The 19,905-nt window shown below is 46.5% G+C and overlaps 1 protein-coding gene across 1 annotated transcript; it reads left to right on the plus strand.

Annotated features, from left to right (window-relative positions):
- The first annotated feature begins 613 nt into the window (after positions 1-613).
- On the plus strand, positions 614-19,398 carry st6galnac5a (ST6 (alpha-N-acetyl-neuraminyl-2,3-beta-galactosyl-1,3)-N-acetylgalactosaminide alpha-2,6-sialyltransferase 5a). Its single transcript, XM_062481022.1, has 5 exons — positions 614-873; positions 1,542-1,745; positions 13,460-13,872; positions 17,398-17,505; positions 18,054-19,398. The coding sequence occupies exons 1-5, from the start codon at positions 859-861 to the stop codon at positions 18,301-18,303; spliced, it is 990 nt and encodes a 329-aa protein (XP_062337006.1). The 5' UTR covers positions 614-858; the 3' UTR covers positions 18,304-19,398.
- The last annotated feature ends 507 nt before the right edge of the window (positions 19,399-19,905 follow it).

Here is a 19,905-nt window from a genome sequence, read left to right on the forward strand (position 1 = left end):
TGTACTACATAGTATTACAACCTAAATGAGTCATTCACACAATGCCCTTTTATTGTAGTCCCACCCAAAAGCCTGATAAACAGAATTGCTTGGAGGAGATACAAAGCACTGCTTCTGTCCACCTAATGGCATGTGTCTCATCTTTATTACTGCCAGGCAGTAATGCTGCTGTGGATTACTAGTTCCATGAAATCGTTTGACTCTCGGGAGTCAAGTAGATTATGCACAATTGCTTGCTGTCTTTAAACTGTTCGCCATAGCCCAATCTGGTTTTGGCTCTACCATTTGTTTTTGGACATGTTGTCTATACCAACATAGCTCTGATTATTGTTCAAGATGTGCAGTTATGAATGACAAGATAAGTCAACCAAAAAGCAATAGGCTTCAATGGACAATATATTCATTACAAATACCTATTTCATCATAATGACTTTTTAGCTTGGATGTGCCAGTTCCTTCAACGCTCCAATAACAATTTAGTTTAAACCAATCATCTGTGCGTTTGGCCTCATTAGACTAATCTATTGCACCTGCGACACGCCTTCTACCTCCCACTTTAGTATAGCCCATTTCCTCTCAAATTCAGTCCTCAAACACGGTAAGCGTTAAGACCATGGAGAAATACGACAGTCAACATCTGTCGTCTTTCGGCTACTCTATGAAATGCGCTCCGGTTCTAGTCTCCATCCATACAGGCAGTAATCTGACATAGTGCAGAAACCCTTCACAGCACAATGTTGATCGCGTGAACCTGCAGGGATGCAAGTGGAATTTTCGGTTTTAGTGTATTCAGACTGATGTTAAGGAAAAGTGGACACACATGTGCAGACTCGTGGAATTAAGACAGTCTGTCGCAAAATGAAGACTCCTTTGGTAATATTTAATTTTTTCTATCATTGGCAAACCATAACTCTTCATTAAAGTGCAGTTCAATCTCCATAATTCTGTGTACAGTGTTGGGTCCGAGAAAGATTTGAAAAAAAACATCCAGCTGTGCGTCTCATAGATTTTCCTATTACGAAAATGTAAACAGGAAGGTGGTTTATACAAATCTTTATCTGCAGTTTATGGATTCATTTATAAAAATGTCCATCAGTCATGCATGAATTGATAGAAATCCGTGTAGAGGGACGGTATCTAACAAACACGAGAACGTCACCTACCTGAACAACTACCACCGTAAAGTCATGAAACAAGTGTCCATATTTCATGCAAAGCATACCTCAGGTTTACAGCTCATACATCTGTATTCTTCCTGTATTTATATATGATAATAAAATGATAATATGATAATAAAACCTCGACCACTTTACAAATAATTTCTGGTAATCTTGAAGTTTGCCACATTCATTATTTATCTGAAGTTTCTGCTGTATTTTAATCCTCAATGTGTGCGTAATACAGGTTGTTCACAAAGCCAGTTGTAAATTGTGCTCAAATCTCGACTATCCAAGGACTGTGGAGTCACTCTTGTAATGCCTCAATATTTAGCACTGTAATGCGGCTAATTTCTCAACATCTGTGTCATTCTCTTGTTCCAGCGCCATGGGGTAGCCGTGTTTTTAGTGATTACTATGTGTGCGAGCTTGTTCCTCGTTTACAATACCAGTTTCAACTATGCGTCCAGAGAAGCTAACGATACGAAGAATCGGCAAACCGACCAGACCACCAAACCTCCTCTCAAGGAGCCCAAGCCTTATGCTGCGCAAGTCTTACAGGGCTACAGTGGCATAATAGACCACAAGGTAAGCAGATGTTACAGGACTCTATAATGAAATATCAATGGTGATTTGTTCTCTCTCTCTCTCTCTCTCTCTCTCTCTCTCTCTCTCTCTCTCTCTCTCTCTCTCTCTCTCTCTCTCTCTCTCTCTCTCTCTCTCTCTCTCTCTCAATCTCTCTCTCTCTCTCTCCCCTACCCTGTCCATTTTCGTTTTTCACAGGTAGGGTTTAATTAATTACGCAAGAATTATCTTTAGTGCAGCTCCTTAAGGATACCCACCCTGTCATTTGTCACAATTGCACTGCCTAGAGGAGTGGGACCGTGGGGTAGCACCTGCCTGTACCAATAAATGTTTAGTGCAAATAAAGTCCTTATGCAGTCTTAATCTCTGATTGATGAACCCAGGGGTACACCTGGGTGATAACTGACGTCACTGGAGGTATTGACTGACTACCTTCCTTTTACAAAGGGGGGTAGAGCAATCAATGAAACCATAGTCCCGGCAGTGCGTAGAAAGCAGGCCGTATCACTGATGCCATCACACACAGTAGGCTGCATGCATGTTACAGTACTTGCCTTGCCGCATGCCGATGCTAAATCAAATCTACAAAATCTTCTTCCCAATTTACTTTGTTTGCTTTTGTATAGCAAGATGAGATGGATGGATGTTTTCTGTTGTTTTATAACTAGAGGGTCAATATTTGTTTTGGAGTTTACACTCTGCAGAGTACAGTATTCTAGATGTTTGGAATAACCCCCCCCCCCCCCCCCCCCCCCCAAGGCCATGGTGAATTTAAATCGAGACACATTCTGCACTGGCGTAAATATTGGAAGTGAGTCAGAATTGTTTTATAATTCTTGACAAGCCATGCAGAAGTGTTTTTCTCACTCAAATGTCAATATTCAGTGAGCGAGCCCAACTGATTTAATGAGGATTCCTGTAATGTTTGAGTTGGCCAGGCGTATGGATGAGTATTGATCCCCCACTCGTCCGCCTCCCCCTTTGACGCTAACGGTAGACCCTCAAAAAGAAACGTCCAATTTATTGTCTCATGTTTTCTCTCTATAAACCTATTGACATTATACAGTCCAGGGACATCAATTAAAGGCCATGGCTCTGAGAAGCGTATCATAAGTTTGCTGAAACCCACAATTACCAATCAGCAGCTGCAGAAGACTGGCACACTACACATGCTTCAGATATCAAGGAAAACAACCAGCATCTATTATATGTATCTTATATACAGTAGAAAGGAATCCACAGGGAAGTGTTTGGAGTCTGTGACTGGACCTTACAGTACCCAGCTGGCAAATAGCCTCCAGTACTCCCCAAGCTTTCTGAGTAGACTACCAATCAGAATGTGTGGAGATTGATATGGAGAGAGAGAGTGAAGGGGAAAGAGAGAGAGAGAGATAGAGAGAGAGAGTGAAGGGGAAAGAGAGAGAGAGAGAGAGAGATAAAGAGCTCCCAGGGGATGGGGTGGCTTCTCCTCCACACACCGTCCTTATTTGATTCAGCATGAGCAGGATGGGAAACTACTCTGTCTGGCTCTCTGTAGAGAACCCAAAAGAGACCACAGCCACTTTGCTCAGATTGGCTTTGAGACACGCAAGCCGTGCAGACACACGGCTGACATGACAGGGTTGGGCAGCAGCAGAGGAATTGGGGAACGAGGATGAAATATACTTCAGTGGTGAGAACATGCCATCAGCCTTATAAAAGTAGCTTTCATAGCACGAGACGACAGGTGGGAAACACATTGCACGAGTCTCACAATATGTCACCTGTTCTGTGTGACTAACATTGCTGAAAAAGAATATGTTGAAACAAGGCATATTGAAACGCATACAAACAGGACATTTTAAAGATTATGCCCACGTGATTATATGAATGTTGAGGTGTTTCAGGTCAAGAGCAAAATTAATTGTAAAACATACTAGCTTTAATAACTTTTGGCCTTTTGTGTTTAATAATATAATGTAATGGTTGTGCCAAGGAGAACTAAGCCATCAGTGCCAAGGAAAGATCATGAATGGCTTCTCTCAGTCTCTCTCTCTCTCTTTCTCCCCCTTTCTTTACTAAATGCTATGCTGACAGCTGGAGAAGTGAGATGTTTCATGTATCATCTGGAACGCCCACATCTTCTGCTGTTCTCTCTACGAGACAAAGTCATTTTTCATCGTTCATTAGGATCTCTCTGAGCAATCAACCAGCTGGAGGCCATCAAAACAACTCCCCAGTTAGGTCTTTCTGTCCAACGAGGAAGCTGGGCCTTCTTTCATGTGAAATAGCTATGTGTGTGTCTATGGCGTTTCATTGTCTTCATGCACACTATTATTAAGAGTCGAGTTCCATGTTCTCATGTTTTTAGGAACATGGTAGAAATGCTTGAGCACTATTGTTCCCACTCAAAGGGAGTAGCACATCCATTCTCCTCTCTCCGTACTGCTTTCCCAGTTGCCCTTATTCTTGGTCTCCCAACTTATCTACAATTTCTCTATTGGCAAACAAAACAGAGCTTCAGGGTCTTACCAAGGCAGGCCTGAAAAGCAATTACGGGATGAGAGGGCGCAGTCTCTCTCTCTCTCTCTTTCTCTCTCTCGATAAATATTCCCTCAACACAGTAATCTTGCGTTGTGTGCCTTGTGGCATTCTCTGGTTAGGGAATCACTGGTGAACTCATACATTTTCAGCACAAAGACAAATCCTGAAACTTTATTGTTTGTTTCGTGAGCAGAAAATGAATTTCATGCTTTACATGTTTTAACCTTTGGCGATTTGTAAGCCTAGCCAGGGGGGGGGGGGCGCCTCTACGTGCTCTTTGTGGGAGCTATGAAGGAGCTAAAAAGGTTAAACAATGTTAAGTGGATGATACCTTTGGCAAGATGGCAGCTGATAGATAAATGTGTCACGGCCACAGCCGTGCCCCCCCCAGTTTCAGTTTTTTGCCCTGCCCTAGTGTTTCCCTGTCATTGTCTTCACCTGTCTCGTTAGCGTCATTGTGTCCACCTGTGTGTCGTTTGGGTGTGTATTTAGGTTTCTGTTTTGTGTCCAGTCTTTGTCTTGTCCTTACCATACCTGTCCGTGTGAGTACCTTATCTGTTCCCAGTTTTGAGAATAAAACCCTTGTTTCTGCCATGCCTGCCGACTCCCCTGCGTTTGGGTCCAACCCCACCTCACGGCGTGACAGAAGGACTAGACCACAAATGGACCCAGCAGAGAGTTCCCCGAACCCTTTCCTAGGGACCCGACTTGCTTTTGGTGGACCCCGAAGCCTGCAGCGGAGGGCCCACCCCAAGTCCTGGTTCCTACCCCGGCTCCAGCCCCAGCCTGAACCCCGACTCCAGCCTCGGTCCTGCCCTGGGCCCCTGCCTCGATCCTGCCCTGTGCCCCTGCCTCATCCTGAGGTTGTGCCGCCCTGTGCCCGGACGAACAAGGTTGTGCCGCCCAGCACCCAGCCCCGGTCCTGCCCTGTACCCCAGCCTCGGTCCTGCCCTGTACCCCAGCCTCGGTCCTGCCCTGTACCCCAGCCTCGTTCTTGCCCTGTGCCTCGTTCTTGCCCTGTGCCCCGGCCTCGTTCCTGCCCTGTACCCCGACCTCGGTCCTGCCCTGTACCCCAGCCTCGTTCTTGCCCTGTGCCCCAGCCTTGTTCTTGCCCTGTGCCCCAGCCTTGTTCTTGCCCTGTGCCCCAGCCTCGTTCTTGCCCTGTGCCCCAGCCTCGTTCTTGCCCTGTGCCCCAGCCTCTGTCCTGCCCTGTACCCCAGCCTCGTTCTTGCTCTGTACCCCAGCCTCGTTCCTGCCCTGTGCCCCAGCCTCGGTCCTGCCCTGTGCCCTGGCCGCCACCTCGGGTCGACCCCCGGACCTGCCTCCGGGCCGACCCCCGGACCTGCCTCCGGGCCGACCCCCGGACCTGCTCCGGCCTTGTGGGACGTCCGGTGACGTCCCTTGAGAGGGGGGTACTGTCACGGCCACAGCCGTGCCCCCCCAGTTTCAGTTTTTTGCCCTGCCCTAGTGTTTCCCTGTCATTGTCTTCACCTGTCTCGTTAGCGTCATTGTGTCCACCTGTGTGTCGTTTGGGTGTGTATTTAGGTTTCTGTTTTGTGTCCAGTCTTTGTCTTGTCCTTACCATACCTGTCTGTGTGAGTACCCTATCTGTTCCCGTTTTTGAGAAATAAAACCCTTGTTTCTGCCATGCGGCATGCCTGCCGACTCCCCTGCGTTTGGGTCCAACCCCACCTCACGTCGTGACAAAATGGCTGACTTCTAACAATTGGCGAGTGAAGAAAAAGCTGAAAGATGAATGTGTGACTTCTCTGTCTCACTCACCCCCTTTGTGCGAGGGTGGCTGCATTACTCAGCTCTTTAGGAATGATTAATGGGCTGGTGCTTCACACTGAGACAAACGATCAGACTATTATTTGTGTTTCCGTCTCCCTCCATATGCTGCCAGATTCCCAAAGGATTAGCAACACATTGAACAAGGAGTAGATATTTATTGTTTGATACACAAAACACTTCATTTGAAAATGTCTTTGCTACCCCCCAAAAGTGGGTCAGTATTTCACAGTGGGAAGCACCCAGAGGGAGCCTCTGAGAATGGAACGTCAAAGACTCCCAATAGGATCAAATGACTTTATAGTTCAACACAAAGCACCAATGCAACTTGTTTTACATTCTCCGGCAGAACAGGTAGTCCACACTTTGAGGGATGCCGTCATCATCTCCCACTGGTTTAGGGGAAACCTGGTGAAACTGTGAAACCGGCACCAGCATGTCCCACAAGCCCTGGGCCCAGGCCTGTACATGCTGCACTTCAACACAGTGTTGGAAGAGTAAGCACTTTATTGAACCCACGTAGAGTCAAGCCTCCTTCTAACTCGGGGTGTCGACATCAATTCGGGTTAAGCAGAATCTCTCACTCGGAGATCAACAGCAGGGAATCGTCGTGGGAACTGAGCCTGCCTGTGCAGTGTGAAATGGATCACAGCTTTTAGACATTATTAGTCCGTATACAGTACACCCCCTCCCAGGGCCCTGACCCGAAGACCTACATGTGTTTGGGGCTGCCGCATGGCTGCATGTGGACCCCTGCAGCCCGAGATGGATGGCAAGGCTCTGAAACGTGAACCCATGATGCGTTCACGGAGGCACTGTTGCCATCTCAATTTCCGCCGTGTTTGTAACCAGAGTAAGCTTCTCTGCTGCTGCTGGCCTTAGCCGCTCTCATCAGTTATGCGAGAGAGGCGTTCATGATGATAGCATCAGATGCTAAACTAATAACCGCGGAGATCAGCACAGACAGCTACAGCATCGAAATCAATCTTAATCCCCCTAATACCCTTGTATAGAGATATGCACACCGACATTCCGGCAGGCGCTTGGTATCGTACGCTCGCCGTTCCTTCATTACAGAGCAAAGAGAGGAGGGGTTACTCCCTGCTGGAGGCGGTGAGCAGGTTGTATGTGTGTGTGTGTTCTCGGAGTGTGTGAGTAGTCGACTTCTGTGAGGAGGAAGACATCTAGGATTAGACTAATGAGTGGAGCACAGTGAGTGTGGGGGGAGATGACCTGGGTTAAAACCCCCATGAAGCTGTTTGCTAATGGAAGCACATGCTGAAGGGACTACAGGTCTGCATGTGCCAAAGCTGCCTTCACTGTCCTTCTTCCTGTGACTTAGTACTCAGAAGTAAGTTTGAAGGTAACTTATATCCAGCTATAATGGGTTAACGGACAGTTTTTTTTTGTCGACAGCATTTAAAAAAATCATTGTTTAAGTACATGAATGTTTTTTTTTATAGATGTTCTTTTCGCAATATATATTATTGCTGTAACTTGAAAGTAGTTGCCCCCTTGGGATCATGAAACATTAGTGTAGTGCCCATTACATATATTTGTGATCTGGCGAAGGGGTTGTGTTGGAATTGATCTTGTTTTGTGTGATCCATGGCTCCATAGTGCAGCTCAAAATGGCGGCGATTGCGTTTCTATTTATTTCTCGTGAACCGCTTATCCCAAAAACTTTACACACGACCCCGGGTCCTTGGGACCTGAGCAATACATCTGGCAAACTTCACGCAGTGCCCGGTTCTTGAGATAATCGAGCCATAGACAGACAGTGACACAGAGACTCCTGCCTTTATAGTTGTGTATGTTATGTATTATCTTCCTGCAGTCTCCAGGAAAAGATTTAGGTAGGTGTGAAATCGTGGATTTGTTTGCTTCAAACTGTCATTTTTACCTTGACAGAGTGCCACATTCAAATGAGTATGTTGTTGTTCATTTGTTGCTGATATTCATATCCACTGTCATCTATCCAGTTTTATTTCCATACTTCATGCAAAGGATTTGTTGTGCAGAGGAATCGAAAAGACCAAACAGCACAAAGAACAGAACTCTTTGTTGTTGTCGCGTGAATGTGTTTTTCAACCACAGGATGTAGGACAGGCTCCTCCTAGAACAGACTAGAACGTTTCCAATTAGAGCACAATTTTCTCCAGCGTGGAACAACAGGGTATGCCTCAAGAAATCAACCACTGTGTCGGTAATCTGACCACCATCAAATCAGGATGTTTTACCGTGATATGGATGTTTTTGTTCTATTCCTGTTGTGCCCGTGCGTACAAACCGCTTGTACGAGCCTCAGCGCCTTCCTATTATGAGTTGTGACAGAGGAGGGGAGGTGCCACGCTAAACTTTCTCCTGGAATGGCACAGCCATCCCACCGATGTCTCACCAAAGGGCCTGCCCTACATTTCGTTGTCTCCCAAGTTCCCCCTTTTTCTTCCTCTGACAGCCACTTCTCTTTCTTGCTCGTCTTTTTCATCTATCAAGATTGCCTTTCATATCACCCCCTCCACCCCCACTCCTCCGCCACCGCCCACCATATCACCCCCTCCACCCCCACTCCTCCGCCACCGCCCACCATATCACCCCCTCCACCCCCACTCCTCCGCCACCGCCCACCATATCACCCCCTCCACCCCCACTCCTCCGCCACCGCCCACCATATCACCCCCTCCACCCCCACTCCTCCGCCACCGCCCACCATATCACCCCCTCCTCCCCCACTCCTCCGCCACCGCCCACCATATCACCCCCTCCACCCCCACTCCTCCGCCACCGCCCACCATATCACCCCCTCCTCCCCCACTCCTCCGCCACCGCCCACCATATCACCCCCTCCTCCCCCACTCCTCCGCCACCGCCCACCATATCACCCCCTCCTCCGCCACCGCCCACCATATCACCCCCTCCTCCCCCACTCCTCCGCCACCGCCCACCATATCACCCCCAGCTTTGGCGCGTCCCTCCCCAGGTTGAGTAGAGCTTGGTACCGTCTCTCTCCTCCCTCCAATCCTTATCCTCCACACCCTTCCCCTGCCCCCCGCCTCTCTCCCTCCTTTTTTTCTGAACAATCTTAGCTACAAGGCTCCTACTGTAATCTCAGTTCTCAGGGTGGAAGAGAGAGAGTTCTCAGCCTGGTAAATTGCATCTCATCTTTGGTATTCATACCAAGGCAATCATCGCGACGGGGAATGTCTCTTAGCTTGTGTTTCTTTCGTTCCTTTTCTCTGCACCCCCCCCTCACTCTCTCTCTCTCTCTCTCTCTCTCTCTCTCTCTCTCTCTCTCTCTCTCTCTCACTCACTCTCACTCTCACTCTCACTCTCACTCTCACTCTCACTCTCACTCTCACTCTCACTCTCACTCTCTCTCACTCTCACACACTCTCACTCTGTGGGCTGTCTCTCTGCGGGCTGTGGTGAGAGGAAGAAGGCTGGTTGATGACCTGCCCAGCCGGCCGGCAGAGCTATATTGGCCAATTAGCTGCAGACTAGGGTGTAACCTGCAAGTCTCACAGCTTCCACAGAGTTGACACACGGGGCGTCTGGATCTGTGCTTCCTGCAACACATACTGATGAGAACTCCCACCTGGAACAGCCTGAGACGCATCCTGAACAATCTCTACTGCACAGAACAGAACGCCGTTAATAATCAATAAATACATGGTTCGCTTTCCTACTATAGTATTTTGCACCCCCCGCCCCTCCCCAGCTCAGAGTTGATTGGTGTTCTAGAGATCAGAGGAAAGGGTTTGGAGGAGTAGAAGTTTGTCCCAGTTTGTCTGTTTTCCTTTTATTTCTTATGCATCTTTAAACCGTCCCTCTTTAGTGATGGTGCAAGATAAGACAACATTGTCTGCACACATATACACACACACACACACACACACACATTCACTCTCATGCTGTCTTTGTCACAAGTCAAGCTCCCTCTTTCATTCCGGCTCTCACTTTGAAGATCAGAGCTTTGCCACAAATCCTCTTTTCTTCAAACCCAGAGTAACATCAGATGTGGTTTGAAATACCACCCTATAACAAGATATCAACCATAATAGTGTTGTCTGTTGTCCCCCCCCCCAAAAAGAAAATTGAATCAGAATTTGAATCAGACTCAAGTGCACAGTTATTGTCCTCCATCAAAGGTGTCCTTTTTTCCAATTGATCTCCGTGATCCAAAATGCAGTTTTAATTAGGACAGGGCCTCTGGAGCGGACTAGAGACTTAAGTTGTCATCCCTGGAAATGAGCGCAGGCTGTTCCTCTGGAATCCCTGCTGCCCCCCCCCCCCCCCCCCCCACACACACCTCAGCTTCCTGGCAGAGTCCCTCTGATGGGCGGACAGGCCTGTGGACTCTTCCCAGCAGGCACCTCATCCTCCTCCATTGAAGGTGCCGCCTGCACTCCACACTTCAGTGGCTAGTTTTCGAAACAACATCTCCCCCCCCTCCTCCCCCCCTCCACACTCACAAAAATACTACCCTAGCTGTTGCTTTTGACACTAATTGGAGTCTCTTGTTCCCAGCTCCTTCTCGTTCTTCTTTGGTGCTATTGACCTTAATTGCTGTTTCATTTATTTTTATTCTCCCCTCTTGCACCTTCTCCTCCTGACTCTCTTTCTCTCTACCTTTCTTTCGCTCACATAGGTAGCTGCACACCAAGCGATAATGACTCCAAAAACTTTGGACTCTGATCAAGCGCTGGTCTTTTATGTTGGCGTATCAGAGTCACTGTGTGTCCTGCAGGCTGAAGTGCTTGCAGCCTTTCAGCAGTAGCATTTATTGGCCGTATGCTTTTATTTGGCTGCTGCCCTACAGTCGGCAGGTGCTGAGCTCCAGACTCCATACTCTCTCCCACGATCTGCTGCCTTCAAATCAATAACACCACCTTTGTGTTATTTCTCGGCTTCTCTAGCTTACCTGAAACTGCAACCGTTTTTCGTAATATCGAATATATTTAATATTTAATAGGGATTCCTCTGCCAAGCAAAGGAGGGAAGGAGAATGATTAAATTATCTGATTTAATGCCTGGAGACCCGTGTTGGGTTTTTACTGCTAATTACGTCCAGTGCCCATGAGTACAGCTAGGCAGTCAGGCTGCTGTACTGACCACTGAGATAATCAGACCGGCAAATCTGCGTAATTTCTCTCATTTTTTTCTGCCAAAATCACAGTTTAATTATGTTCATAATTATCACTCTCTTTACAACATCTTTCTGTCACTGTTTAATTATAGGGACTGGTGAATGTGGCACTTGGTAATCTCTGTTGTTTAGTCATGCATGTCTTACAGAGCAGGGCAACACAATGTACTGTCTGGAACCAACATGAACAATTCACATCCGGTCCGATTCCGTGTCCTTATTGGAACAGTAGCTCATCTGTTGTGCACCGCTAATGGCTTAGATGTAGTACCATGTGGCATGGAGGCTGTTAGGGGTTCGGGGAGAATTCATTCTGGGTCAAAAATAAACTGGCATTTCTTTTGGGGAAAAACAGATGTCAATATACAAACGTTTCTGAATTATATATTTATAGATGATAGATTTCTTGAGCCAAGCTCAGAATGTGCTGCGAGGCTCTTGAAACAGTGTTTGGTTCTGGCTGTTGGGGTAATCAGACGAGCAGATGCACCTGTGAGTATACAGATACAACTTAATTCAGAGTTGGTGGGCAGCAATTCCACCTGACAGGGTGAGAGGATTGGACATAGAGAACCCAGCCATCCATTCTTGTTCTTTGTATTAGCCTGGGCTGGCTCCCTGAGAGAACAGATCGGGCCAGGAGACTCTCTTAAAATCCTCAGACATGAACTATGGACCCACTTTCCTTTACACTGCAAGCCTAAGAGCTCAATTCGGATTTATTGTTCAGATCCCCCCAAAATTATATGTTTGGCTGTTCACATAATTATTATTATTTTTGCCCAATATCAGATTCCAATGGGATCTGGTCACGATCCTGAATTGATCCGCATGCACAAATGAACAATAACAAAGACGTCAGACGCACTACACTGGACATTTGTTTGATTTGATCCAAACATACAACCCCTCTAGTTTTGCTTGTTCAGAAGCTCATCAGGCCTCCTGTCAATGACGACCTTCATCGGAGCTGTCGTCCACGCTTGTATTCACCGAGCGACTCGCGCCAGCGCACAATTGTGCAGACTGTCGATGCTGAGTGACTTCAAAGTCGGATGGATCCGTATTGCCTGTTCAGACTGAGGTCTGAGCAAGAAAAGCTGATCTCAGCCACTTTTGCCTGCAGTGTGAAAGTGAACTCCATGTTAGAACGATGGTTTTACTGTGATGCCCCACTGGCTCTGTGTTAGCTCTGGAGGAATAGAGGCTGATTTGGACCGACCCAGAGTGGAGGGGGGTGGGGGGGTCTGATGGATAGACTGGTAGACCGCCAGGGCTTCGTTACCTCGGCAGTTCATCAAACACCAGAGGAGTTGCCCTTCCTCTAGACATACGGTATACTGTATTTCTCTCTCTCTCTCGCTCTCTTTCTCTCTCACACAGTCCACATGGCCCAATTGACTGTCTCAACTATGGCCTGGTGATTCTATATTGGGAAATTCCATGTTGGACAAAATGGCTAGCACACCCTCATTGTTTGTTACTTTAAGATTTTTGTCATCTTAAATTGTTGCTGTATTGTTGCTCGGAAGATAGTTCACTGCAGGCTACGAGGCCTAGCCTTCTATGAAAGGTAATGGCTTTTATGTAAGGAATAATTTATAGGAAGATATTATGCATCAAGGAATGCCATACATCAGAAGTACAGTATGTGAGGTGGGAGAGAAGTGACTTTGGATGAGACAAGAGAGAGTGTTTCCAAGCAAATCCTCTGTGAGACCCAAAAGTGTTTGTGACAGTAGCAAGTCAATGACAAGCTGTGCAAACCCAAGAGCCACTGTCACAATCCATTTGTCAACAAAGCATTTTTCCTCCTCATACATATACAGTAGGGGGTACTTTTCACGAAGGTCCCCTTTAGGTGCACTGTTCTTGTTTGCTAGACAGCCGGGTAGATACTGTATTTCAAAAGCATTTTCGATGACTGCGAAAGAATTTCGGGACTTCAAAGCAAAGAAGGGCCGCCTCCTATCCTTCCCTTACTGACTAAAGGGCGTCAGGTGGCTGAGAGGTTAGGGAATCTAGCTAGTAATCCTAAGGTTGCCAGTTCGATTCCCGGCTGCGCAAAATGACGTTGTGTCCTTGGCCAAAGCACTTCACCCTACTTGCCTCGGGGGAATGTCCCTGTACTTACTGTAAGTCGCTCTGGATGAGAGCGTCTGCTAAATGACTAAATGTAAATGTAAGGTGCAGGACCCGATTGTAAGTACATGAACTATCCATGTCCATATTCATCTCTCTCCCTCCTCCTTCTCAGCCTCTCAAAATGCACTGCCAGACCTGTGCCCTGGTGACCAGCTCCGGCCACCTGATTGGTGGGGGCCGCGGCGAGGAGATCGACCAGGCCGAGTGCGTGATCCGGATGAACGACGCCCCCACCACGAGGGGCTACGGCCGAGACGTGGGCCTCCGGACCACCCTGCGCGTCGTCGCCCACTCCAGCATGCAGCGGGTGCTACGCAATCGCCACGAGCTGCTCAACGCCAGCCAGGACACGGTGTTCATCTTCTGGGGCCCCAGCAGCTACATGAGGCGGGACGGGAAAGGTCTGGTGTACAACAACCTGCGCCTGATGAACCAGGTGCTGCCCAAGCTCAAGGTCTACATCATCTCCTGGCAGAAGATGCTGCAGTTCGACGAGCTCTTCAAGAGGGAGACGGGCAAGGACAGGTGAGGCGGAGGGCGGTGGGTTGTCGGTGGGAATCGGCTTTCGTTTGTTTCACGGGTTCAGTAACACACCAGATATGCTTTTATTGAGATATATGCTTTTATTGAAGCAGGGCTGGTAGCAGAGCCAAGCCCGATTGGTGGAGGAGGCTAGTAGCAGAGCCAAGCCTGATGTGGTTTGTGGTGGCTGGTAGCAGAGACAAGCCTGGTGTGGATGGAGGAGGCCAGGCCTGGGGTCTAGGCATTGAACTCGGGGTGTGGCGGAGAGTTCTAGTGGGTCACGGCCGAGCAGCAGCTAAGCAGATCCCCTGGGAAGCCTGGTTAGACGACAGGGAGAAGCAGAGAAGACAGGGAAGGGTGGGAGGGTGATGATGACATGCTAGCACAAGGACCAGAGGAACGGAAGAGACTTTATACAGAACTCGAGAAAAAAAAAAAACTCAGAAATTGAGTTTGGTTGCATTCCTCCGTGCTTTGACTGGGCTGATGCGTATTAGTTGAGCTTCAGTTTATCTAACTCCATTTTGCGAGGGTGTTGGAGTTCTGGAAATAAGCACAGTGGTACTATTCTTATGTTGTGTGGCACTTTGTAATCGACAAGGACTACAGCCAATAGCGGAGCTTCAATGCAGTGCAATGAGGGCACCAACCGGTGCCAGTGTGAGTATGTTTCTGATAGGGTGCCTAGGTAACCTAAGATACAAAGCTTTCAAGCAGATGAGTTCTTGGAAAAAAAAGATCTTAAAAGACCTTGATTAAGTTCCTAAAAAGATACAAGACCTCTGCATTGAACAGTGAGCTGAATGAGTTGTTCATACAGTACAGTGCTCAACTGCTCCAGTTCCATGGCCACTGATGAAAATAAAATGTCACAGCACACTCTCTTTATTTCTCTCTTTTTCTGTCTCTTTCTCTCTCTCTCTCTCTCTCTCTCTCTCTCTCTCTCTCTCTCTCTCTCTATGTCTCTCTCTTGATATGTCTCTCTCTCTCTGTCTATCTGAGGCTTGGCCCAATGACGTCTGTGGAGCTGGAACTGCAGCTCAAGCCAGACATCGCAAGGGAAATTACTTTGAAAAGGATTTTGAAAACATCTTTGTCATTCACCCCTTTTGAGTTAAGCCTATGAGTCAAGTGATTGTTTATTCAGTGTAACCGACTGTGCTCCTATGATCCTTCTCTGACTATATAGTCATAGATATCCAATTTTGTTCTTCTGTTTGAAGTATATATGCAGAAGATATTTGCTTGCATTTGCAGATGTTTGTATAAATACAGTATGTAGTGGATATACATGTCCAGTACATTGCATTTAGCCTCTTGTTATTCCGGACACTTCTCTATTGAGGCTGATAATTCAGTCAAGCACAGGAAACTGCAGGACTGTAATTGAAAATGACAAAGTATGCCATTTCTCTGAAGTTAATTAGGACTGTGTGGGACGTTGCCATGTGCAACCCAGTTTGATTATATCAACACAAAAGCCCTGAAAAGCAGGTGTATTTTAGATTCTCGCAGGCTTAATTACAAAGGATGGAAAATAGCTTCATGGAATGATTACTAGCAAATTAGATATGGAATGATCTCAGAACACTTGTATTCAATAGTTTATATTTCCATTCACTTGGGGTTCCAAGCCACGATGTTTCACAATCATAGTGCAGAACCTCCATTTAAGGGAAGAAGTCTTTTTTGGTTCTCGTAACAACTTGCCAACTAGATTAGGGTTAAATGAGGAGTGTAATTGCTTAGCTGCAGCTAAACAGCCTCAGGACCAGACTTGGGTGATATATTTTCACAAAAACCCAAACGTGTTAGCATCTTACCTCCTGGCATGGTATTACCCAGTCATCCAATGAATACAACTACATAATAGATGGCGCTTGAGGTCTTTGACATTTTACATCACATTTTTCATCTCTGTGATTAAACAAGAAAACCGCTGAATAATTATTTATCTGGATTAGTGGAGCCTCTCAATAAAGCACTCTGTGTCCAAGATACATTTGTTAGTTGTCACTCATGTTCTTGTTCAAACTTTTCCAATTTGATGCTGTATGCTCTGCTGATAAAACAAAAGTACCTGCCAAGGGTTATTGTTTACATGCCACAGCCAATAAGTATGCTCCCAAAACCTAAGTTGTTGTCTTTTAATTGAATCAGAAACACACTTATTGTTTGTGACGAGATTCAATCAGGCTGAGTTGACTTTGTTTCATGGTCAGAAATAACTGGCTGGGTTTTAGATCCGTGGCACAGCCTTACCCTTGCCAGTTATTCAGACATCCAAGTCATATCAAGTACTAATTGTTTATAATTGATTGGCAAAACAGGTGCATGAACCCACACATTCTCATAGACTCATGTAAACAATACCCCTTCAGCCTAGCGGTTCCAGTTCCAAATTTGCTTAGCAGCCCGTACATTTCTTTCCAGACATGAACCCCAGCCATGTCATTCTGAGTGAGCTAGACAGAGAGATGGCTAACAGGGTGGTACACCTTGAACGCTGAAGTCTGTGTCATGTTCTATAATAGCACAGTGCTTCAGACTGCTGTTATCAAAGCTTTTTATTATAAGTTCTTCCTCTTGGATTTGTCAAAGTGAGACTGCTCAACAGCCATAGTGTTGATTTGTCAAGAAAGAACATTACCTGGTCAAACAGACATTTGATTTAAAAAAAATAGTACCTTGGTGTGTTACTGTTCTATCTGTGTGCTATGTGGGTTGTGTTCAGAGAGCTTTTTGTTTGTTCTATTTCACTACCCAGTTCATTAAGAAGCTACCAGAATGTAAGTGTGTTTAATGATTGTCATCGGGGAGCTTGTTCACAGATTAGTGAGAGCAGTTGACAATCTCCTTTACAAACATGAACACGTTCCCCATGCACAGTACTGCAGGCTATGGCCACTGATCACTGAGAATCACTGAGAAGGATCCTAGTGTGCTGAAGCAAGTTCCTCATGAGCAGTCTGTTGGCCCATGAATGATACGAAAGGGAAATATCCCAAATTGATGGGTATTCAAGAAGAGTGTTCCACATGTCGTAAATACTGTTTTATCGTTTTTACATTATCACATGTTTCAGTGGACTCTCATTAGGGGCCCTGTTGATAGCGGACCAAAACCTAGTAATTTGAGAAAGAATAAATCATCCTGCCAATAAAGAGGAGTCATTTTCCCCAAGTATCTTCAGTATGCTCTCGTCTAAATCTCTCCTTTGTGCTCGACGGTTTGAATATTTGACTAGCTTTATTCTCATCCATCAGTATTTAGGATGGATTTGTATTTTAATGAATCTGCAAACGATCCTGGCACTAGTCTTTGGGGTAAAAATCGATCTCTGGATTTGAATAAATCTTTATTCATCCATATCCTGCCAAAATGAGATTTTCCAATAAATTCCCAGTTAATCAGGTATCCTTTCTCTTCTCTTTTTTTGTCACGCTTGTCCACTCAACCCTTCCACTCAACCGTCTCTCTCTCTCTGTCTCTCGATCCCTCCTCCCTGCCTTTCCGTGTGCCCCCCAGGAGGATCTCAAACTCCTGGCTGAGCACAGGTTGGTTCACCATGACCATCGCCTTGGAGCTGTGTGACCGGATCAACGTCTTTGGCATGGTGGCTCCTGACTTCTGCAGGTGAGCTCAGGTCTGAAAGGACCTCCCCCAAATCAGGGATCGATCAGCATCATCTGCTATTGACATCCTGATCAATGACAGCAGGCGTTGTTTAGTCCTGTAGTGTGATTTAGTTATCATGTGCGCAGTGTAAGCATGACATTTTTACGACATGGCAAGCAACAACTACATAGTAGGCATAAAAAGGAATAGGTGTTTGAAGCACTAGCGGCAAAATAGAAAAAAATATGAAAATAACAGAGAACAGCAATAAAAAATAAACGGCAGCAAAAAACTAAGAAAAATAACAACAATATAGATAAAACAATACAAATAAAACTAGCAGCAGAGGTGGGGTATATATACAGTTGCAACAGAGAATGAAATGTAATACATGAATATAAACATGAGAATATAAACACAAACGGAAGAACTGTGACCCACACATTTACACATTAATTAGCGGTTACTTCATTATGATGTTCGTAAACGGTGCTATTAGCTGGAGAAGCTTCTACTTACTTCTATGGTTGATTCTCTGTTTCTAACTCTATCCTCCGGCCCCCCAGGGAGCCCCAGCGACCCTCAGTCCCCTACCACTACTACGAACCCCGCGGGGCGGACGAGTGCGTCATGTACATCTCCCACGAGCGTGGTCGCCGTGGCAGCCACCACCGCTTCATCACAGAGAAGCGAGTCTTCGCCAACTGGGCGCGAATATTCGACATCCACTTCTACCAGCCGGACTGGAGCCCCCCGCCCCTCCCTGCCAACCGGACGCTGGGCGGCGTGGTCACTGTGATGCCCGAGAACACGTGACTTGCAGGGAAAGAGGTTGAAGAGATGGACTGGTCAAATGGACTGAGGATGGTGTGGCTCAACACTGAGCACCATGCTGATGACCTGCTGCTGGCCTCCTCTGCTTGATGTGGGCAATCATGGTACTCTCTGATTGGATGCTATGGAAGAGGAGGGACAGAGTGAGGCATGCATTCCTATTGGACATTGCTGTGTGCCACTTTCAGTGCAGTGTTATACCATTGTACATTCCAGTCAGCTACTGCATGTTTGGGTATTGTTTAGAGTGGATTTGGTAGCGTGCGTGCGTGTGTGTCTGTGCGTCCATTTGTATGCATGACTGAGATATTTCACATAAGACCACATGTCGAAATATCCCTTGACTGTATGACAGTAGGTAAACACTGTATCAAGGAGTGAACACTCTGAACTGTGCCCACCTGAACACTGGACCTTACTCAACCCATGATCACAGGCTGCATACTGGCCATACGATCACATTCACACACATTTGATCTGATTAAGCTCAGAATTAATGGGTTATTAATGTCTACCTATTCCACTATCATGTCCCACGTTGGTATGACTGCACAGAGGCCTGCTCAGGGGTTGGTAGGGTGAGGGGGGGTTGGTGTAGAGCGGCGGTGTGGTGATCACGCTTCACGGCTGTCAGAAGTCGAGACATGAATCTTTTAGCGGGCCCTGTCTGCCCCCGTCAGAGGTGCACGTGTGCGCTCGCGCATGTCAAACGCGCGGCTCTATCGCTCACAGATATCTGAGTGACAAGTGGGTGTCATTTACAATAATGTTTTCCGTGTGTGTGTGTGTGTGTGCACGCGAGTTGTCTGTGTACGCGCTATGCTGTGTGTGTGTGTATCAGCAAGCTTTGTCAGATCTCTCTCTGGTTTAATAGGGCAATTTATACAGCTACAAGCCAGATTGTCATGTAAATGTTGCGCCGTGTCTCACACGACCAGCTGGAGATTAAGATGGAGGGGAAGCTTGTGACAGGCTCATCCAACTGGACTCGCACCGCTTTGCTTTAGACCAATCGAATGTGCAGTCATTTTGAAGAAAGATTGATTTGATCACATATGGATATGGGGTATGTGGATCCCATCTCTCTCTCTCTCTCTCTCTCTCTCTCTCTCTCTCTCTCCCTCTCCCTCTCCCTCTCCCTCTCTCTCTCTCTCTCTCTGTGTGTGTGTGTGAATGAGTCTGTAGCCAGCCCCTGCCAGAGAGAAGGAGGGATGTTATCTAAATGATTGATCCCAGGTCTACGGCCTTATTGATTTTGTCCCACTCTCTTTAATGTGAGTAATGTGTGGTGCCACAGGTCAAAGATGTAACAGTTACACAAAGTGAACATGTTTCATATCATGTTTGATCAAAAAGATAAGGCCGATACTGCTACGAGTAAAAATGGGATGTTCCATTGTAGTCAGGGCACAGCTCTTGAACCTATTTCAAAGGAAAACAAATACAAAATTAATTTGAGCAGTTCTTATACTTAGGCTATTTGTAATATTAATATCCCATGAGGCACTTGAACTCTGGAACCTGTATATAAAGTAGTAGTATGTGAAGTGGTTTGAAGATTATACTTTTTTCATTTATTCCACA

This window comes from Osmerus eperlanus, chromosome 16 (assembly GCF_963692335.1).
Source record: "Osmerus eperlanus chromosome 16, fOsmEpe2.1, whole genome shotgun sequence".
Classification (NCBI taxonomy): Eukaryota; Metazoa; Chordata; class Actinopteri; order Osmeriformes; family Osmeridae; genus Osmerus; species Osmerus eperlanus.

Coding starts and splice junctions, on each gene's coding strand:
- st6galnac5a (XM_062481022.1), top strand. Junction 13,873..17,397: donor AGGGAGACGGGCAAGGACAG/GTGAGGCGGAGG, acceptor TGTGCCCCCCAG/GAGGATCTCAAACTCCTGGC. Junction 17,506..18,053: donor GTGGCTCCTGACTTCTGCAG/GTGAGCTCAGGT, acceptor CCGGCCCCCCAG/GGAGCCCCAGCGACCCTCAG.